Here is a 7,068-nt window from a genome sequence, read left to right as displayed (position 1 = left end):
TACCTTTTTTCTTATTGAGACACACTTATTTGTTACTCTCTTCTGTTTAATATAGTACACAATTACAGTAATTAGCAATTATTAATCATAATTAAAATTTAACAAATTAACTTTTTTGCAGTAGTTCATTTGAAATTAAATAAAATTTCACTTAAAAAAAACATAAACTTGCCCCGTTTTCTACAGCTTCTAAATCTCTTATCACTTCATAGGATTCCTCACTGAAAATGAAAGAAATCATTATAATTTACAAGATATATCATTTGACGGAGAAAAATATATTTGAAGTATTTTATCAAATATCATAATTTGATTTTGAAAACAGCGCAGAAACATGTTGCAGCAGCAAATATGGTATATACAAGCAGGATATACAAGTAGGATATAACTTACTAACAAGCAGGCCCACAATTCTGTTTCACACATTCAGCAATTTTTTGGCTGAAATCCTTTGAAGAAAGTATTTTAGCAATCTTCTTTCTCATTGCTGGGAAAACACACGAAAATCAGTTTTAGACAATGAGTCATTATAGCTTTATGTAATGATAAAATGTTTTAAAATTTATAACGTTAATCATATACGAGATATTATACATACATATAGGAGACCTAAACATATAGAAGAAAATATAAAAGAATTTGATTTTTAGTAAGAAATTTTTTACTATTTAGTCACAAACGGTGTAATATTGTCAAACTCTGAAAAAAAAATCTATGAAACCTTTTTCTTTCACATTTAAAAATATGAACTTGAAAATATTATTTTATAAATAAATCTAAATACCTGGAAAACATGTCTCATCAGTAAAAGGAGACTTTGTTTAAAAAAAAAAGCATTTTTCGAAATTATTAGGTATTTAAGATGATTCTATGTCGCTAGCAAAAAATTCTCATGCACTCTTATATAAGTAACTTTAAATTTTAAGTATAGAAAAAGTCAGTAAAATTAGAGAAAACTTTGGAGTTCCAAAATGCTGAATCCTTTTTTTCACCAAAGCGTTTCAAGTTCCACAAAACTCTCTTTAAGTTTCTTTCGCTATTAGAAAAGCAATTTAGCTTTAGAAATGACTAATTGGCCAAAGATTAGAATAATTGAGAAGGGGGATATATAAAAACTTTAATTACTGGTACTTAATTGTACTTTTTAAGAAAAAATTTCAGCTTATGGTGATAAGGATGGACAGGCAAATTTCAAAGGACTAGATTTTTGAAAATGTCGATTCGTTTTCAGTAATACATAATGAGACTATACCAGAGACTTTTTCAATTAATTTTTTTAATTAAAAATGAATAATTTATTAATTTTACAATTTTAAAATTCTTCATTGCAAGCACTGTCAAGTAGTTTACAAAAATAAGGAGAGAAATGAACAATAACCATACCTTCGAAATACTATATAGCAGAAACAGGAATTAAAATTCATGAACTTAAAAATAAAAATATTAAAATGTACCAAAATTCCTATTTACTCAAAAAATAATAAATATAAACGTTAATGTACATTTAAATATTTAATACATAGCAAAAGATAGAAGACATGTACCGCATTAGTAAATGCTTTGCTCAAAACAATTAAAGGACATTTTAAGTCTTGTGTAAAATAACGATTTAAGCAACGGGTTTTTTTTGTTACATAAAGTGGAAGAAAAGAGTCACAAATGCAAAGTTTTCTTATTTTATAATTTCGTTGTATACAAAGTTTGAGTTCGACGTCGAAGACGCTTTGGCGGCATCGAAATTGATTTGGCTTTCAACTTAACAAAGCAGAAAAGAATGATTGTCATTGAGTAAGCCCGTCCTTTCGATGAGTGCGGTAATTCAAGAACGTCATTTAAGCTTGATGAGTTGTTGGTCGGTTAGAGTGGGACCAAATACAAGCCAAAGTTGCAGAAGCCTTGTTTCAAAAAGTGTGATTTCCAGGATCTGCAACAGTTTTTTGGGAACTGGAAATGCTAGCCGAAGAATAGGGCAAGGGTGTAGACGTGCAACAACGCCCAATGAAGACAGTTATCTACCTCTAACGTGTCGGATACACCGAAATATGAATGCCACTCTTCTTCAACAACACTTTAACTCGGCAACTAGCACCACAGTTTTAACACAAACTGTCTAAAATCGCCTGTATCCTTGCCGACCAATGGTTTATATCACGTTAACAGCAAGGCACCGTCGCGTCCATTGGGAGGGAGCAACAGAGCACGTGAACTGGAGGAGAAATGAATGACGCAATTTTCTTGTCTCAGACGAGTCCCGTTTTTCTGTCCATCCTGATAATAGACTTTTTTTTTATCTGGAGGGAACTTGGCGCTAGAAGCAATCATGCGTTCTGGCAGTTAAGTGTAAGTTTTGGCGGTGGGGGTGATGGTCTATTCTGGCATTTTAATTGATGAGAGCCCCCATCTCCATATCATTCAAAATGGAGCTCTAACTGCCCGACGATGTAGGGATGAGATCCTGAGACCTATTGTAGTCCTTTACGCTGCAGCAATTGGAGATGACTTCATACTAATGGACAACAATTGCAGGCCACATCGTGGTAACTTGATGAATAATTTCCTTTTGGAGGAAGGAATTATGCGAATGGATTGGCCAGCGTATCCTCCGGATATAAACCCAATCAAGCATGTTTGGTACATTCTGGGCGGATGAATTGCTGGACGCCTACCACCCCCACAAACTCTCCTAGAACGAGAAAGAGCTCTTCTGGAGGAGGGGAACAGAATACCCTATATCCTCATTAATAACCTCATTGACTCGATGCCTCAAAGATGTTCAATGTTGCTGGCCGTCCGGGAAACCATAAAGCGATTTTCTTCTAAGAAAATATATATATATATATATATATATATATATATATATATAATAAATACAAGAAAACACGAAGAAAGTTAAGAATCCTATATATAAGTATAGTACTCTTAACTGTAGAGTTAAGAGTACTATTGTATTAATATATTTTGCTTTGGCTTTATTGATACAATATCAGAAAGCAATCTGTTTTGCGGATATAATCGTGTGGGCTGATGAAAAGATTATATCTTTTTTTCCGGTTTCTTTTTCCGGTTTTCTAAATAAAATTTCATCATTTTTTTCCTTTTTTTTAACTGTTGCTTGTTATTTTTTTACTTATTATTTCCCCCCACTCCTTTTTTTCATTTGTCTATAATTTTTCTTTGTCTTTTTCTTCATTTTGAACCTTGAAGAAAAGAAGAAAAAAAACGAAGAAAATTAAGACAAATAATAAGTTTTATGAGTGCATAGGCTGCAAGTAAATAGAACTCATGAAATAAGTTCAAAATTTAGAGAAAACATGGAAAAAATTACAGAACAATGAAAAAAGGGAAAAAGAAAAATAATAATAATAAAAATCTGGAAAATAAAAGATGTTATCTTTTCATCAGTTCACACGATTACATCCACTAAAAGGATTGATACGTATTGATATATTTTGCTTTAGCTATATTGATACAATATTAGAAAGAACTCCTTTTTAGAGATATAATCGTGTGAGCTGGTGAAAAGATTATATCTTTTATTTTCCAGGTTTTTAATTATCCCCCCCCCTTTTTTTCGGTATTTTTCCTGGTTTTTTATTATTATTTTTTTCTTCCTCCCCATTTCCATTGCTCTGTGATTTTTTCCACGTTTTCTCTACGTCTTGAACTTATATACATGAAAAAAATACTTAAAAAATACTTTATAGACGTACGCGTCTTATAATAGCAGGTAACACTTTCCATTAAATAATGTTTGTCGAGAGAATCAAGGCACCCAAACTCCCTTACGCTAATATTTAAGCGACATTCACTAGAGCATTCCTAAAACAAAAACAGAAAAAAACATTAATAAGAAGAACGAAATTTAGTTATCAATTAAAGTTCTTTTTCCTAAGTATATCTTTTCATAAGAAAGGTGTAAAAAATAGTTATTAAAATACTTTTAAAAGAAAGCAAGATAACATCGCTGATAAATGCATTTGAGATCAGAATTACCAAGTATTTCCTAAAGTAGGCATTTCAGATCTTATTGTTTTAGAACTGCAACGCTCTGCTGCATGCATGCAATCCCTTCTTCTAACTTCCTCACCTCATTGCACAAATCTGAGTGCATGCATCTTTTCTGAGTGGATCTTGTCCTTCCTCTTTTACGTTTTCCATCGGGTGCCCAAGTCAGTGCGATGTTAGCAGGGCTATTCCGTTTTAAACGAAAAGTATGCCCCATCCATCTCCATCTTCTCTGCATATTTTTTTACATAAATGGGTGATAATTTTACATTTTTTTTAGTAGATATTCATTTAAAATTGTGTTAGGTCTGAAAAAAAATTTAAAAATACCTCTTAAACATTTATTCTGGAATGTTTCCAGTTTGCCTATCCCAGTTTTGTGAGGGAAAAGTATGGATAGCTTTAAAAACTCTTATTTTTGCTTTGATTTTAATATATGAAGCTCTCCAAAATTTTCAAAGGTTACTGAAACAGGTTTTTATGATTCTTTGGTTTTGGTTTAGCATATCGATATTGTAATTTTAAGAGGCGCAAAAATATTTAAGAAACATGCTCGATTTTGTCGCATTTTATAAATTTTAAGCATAACATTAGCTTTAAATGCATGATCTCAACGATTTAAAATTTCTTACATTAATTTTCTTTTATGTTCTTTTTCATATCATTTTTAGTTCTACAGGCATTTTGAAGTAAAAATTCTGATTTTTTCAGTCCTACTATAATATTGTTTGGTCAGATAGAACGAGAAAAATTCATATTATTCTTCTTACTTGGTTATTCATCGGCCCCCTGCCTCCTCTTTCTTTCCATCTAGATATGTAATCAACGCAATTCGTGTCATAAGGATATGGAAGAAGTTTCTTCACCACCTGTAAATAGAGTGTGGCGTAACTACCACTATAAATATTAAATACCAATTCACTAGTATATAAGACATGTTAACTTGATTCTATCATGAGGTACCTTTTGATAGATGAAGGTTGACATAGTCTAAGATTGAAACTTACCACATTGGTGACCTACGGACGTGATAAGAAATTGTCAATATTGATGGATGAATCCACATTAAAAACAGTTGATTTGCTTAAAAAATATACTGCTCAAAAAAAAAAAGAAATCCGGTGAAGTAAATAAAGTCTCCCGGTTAATAAATAATAATGAGCGAAATGCTAGAAAAAAATAATAATAGCGAAAAGCTATAAAAAAAAATGATGGGAGAGAAATAGCGAAAAAGCTATAAAAAATGATGGGAGAAAATGGCAAAAAAAAGCTATAAAAAAATAACGAGCGAAATGCTTGGAAGGAAAAAAAAATTATGTAATGAGCAAAAATTGAAGTTAATAAATAAACAGCATTAATCAACTAGTGGTAATTGTTCATCGAATTCTATCACAGATAAAATTCTGGAAGGGGAGTAATGTGGCGTAACTACCACTATAAATATTAAATACCAATTCACTAGTATATAAGACATGTTAACTTGATTCTATCATGAGGTACCTTTTGATAGATGAAGCATACCCTCCAACTTGAACTTGATTTTGAAAATAATTCTTTCTAGTGGTAGCGAACCAAAGTAGAAATTTTTAAAGCAAATGAATCTCTCATAAAACTTTTATCAGAACTTAAGAATCTAGCCATATGGCCTGCACTTTTATAAGTAATAGTGGACAAGTTACGCTAAAATTAATTTTTTTCAAATATTAAGACATTAATTTTGCTACCGTCTGAAAAGAAGATTTCTGAAACTACGGAAATTCCGTAGCAGTTGGAGGGTATGGATGAAGGTTGACATAGTCTAAAAATAATCCCCCTCAAGAGTATGTTATTGAAGTGAGAAAAATTATAAAAGTACGAACCATTTAGAAAATTAAAAGCATGATTTGTAAAATAAGGAGGTGATAACAATACCTTCTTCAAATAAAAAGTATGTTGCTGTGATTTCATAGACAAAGTGAAGCCTCCGATGTCAGGATTGATAAATTGGTACGGATTATGAAAGGATATCTTCGCTTCTGGTGGATTGTAAAAATATGAATATTCACTTTCATCAAGTGATATATTGAGGACTATAGCTGGAATAATTGAATAATTTTCATAAATAAAAATTGCATTATCCTAAATTGCATCAACAGCAAATGCGACTAACGCCGAAAAACACATGTATAAGGCCTGGTTTCTTAGGAAACGTCGGCGTCAGCTTGAAACGAACGTTTACCTCTGATTGGTTAATTTATGAGTTTGACAGCATACGTCATCGAACGCTCAGCTTGAACGACAACTGCCGTCCAAATCAACTGCAGTTGGATTACAACTTGACGTTAACAACAGAAGCAATGGCGGATAACAGCCATCAACAGAGCATTGAAATCAGCCAAGATTTTAATTTTAACATTAAACATAGCTTCTTTTTCCTCTTCTTCTTCATTTAGCTAAGCTATAATGTGTTTTTTCTTGGACAAAGTCATTATTTATTCTTCAAAGCACTAGTCGACAATCACAAAATCAATACAAATTTAAAATAAATATTTGTTTACGTTATTAACGCATGCGCAATGCAAGATAATGTCTGTGTTGAACCGACTGCTCACGATGAGCTAACAAAAAGATATTTTTATGGCGTCAATATTATATCAACTTAACGCTGACGCCCAGTTGAGACGCTACTCCTAAGAAACCAGGTCTTGAGCAAACAAACAAGTATTTTGTTGGCGTCAGGGTAACGTCAACTTAACGCTGACGCCCAGATAAGGCGCTTGTCATAAGAAACCAGGCCTTTAAAAAAAATATACAATTTTTTGAAATCGACACTTATTCGATGAACTACTAAAAAAAACTCGTTTTTTTTATTTTAAGATTTCAACAATATTTCTCTTTATACTTTCCATTAGCTGTCAATTTACTTTACGGTTTACATTCGAAAATACTTTTTATGCTTTCAAGCTCTTGTTCAGTTGTAGGAATATTCTTCGATATGCTTTGCTCATCTTCGATATGCTTCGATACTCTTCGATATGCTTTGCTATCATCGAAAAAAAAATGGAATTGCAAAATATGTGATTA

General features: G+C 31.8%; 1 protein-coding gene across 1 annotated transcript in view; it reads right to left on the bottom strand.

Moving 5' to 3' along the window:
* Positions 1–151: 151 nt before the first annotated feature.
* LOC139425595 (uncharacterized) overlaps positions 152–7,068 on the bottom strand; it is a 53,821-nt gene continuing 46,904 nt past the window's right edge. Inside the window, exons 10-14 of the mRNA XM_087149650.1 lie at positions 5,917–6,080; positions 4,776–4,874; positions 3,711–3,819; positions 394–487; positions 152–221 (exon numbers count right to left, since the gene is read on the bottom strand). Of these exons, the coding sequence (XP_087005776.1) occupies positions 152–221; positions 394–487; positions 3,711–3,819; positions 4,776–4,874; positions 5,917–6,080 (536 nt within the window). The remainder of the gene's footprint in view (positions 222–393; positions 488–3,710; positions 3,820–4,775; positions 4,875–5,916; positions 6,081–7,068) is intronic.

The sequence above is a fragment of the Parasteatoda tepidariorum genome, chromosome 8 (assembly GCF_982258835.1).
Source record: "Parasteatoda tepidariorum strain Cologne lab strain chromosome 8, Ptep-v5.0, whole genome shotgun sequence".
NCBI lineage: Eukaryota > Metazoa > Arthropoda > Arachnida > Araneae > Theridiidae > Parasteatoda > Parasteatoda tepidariorum.
This window is presented reverse-complemented; position numbering and strand designations above follow the sequence as displayed.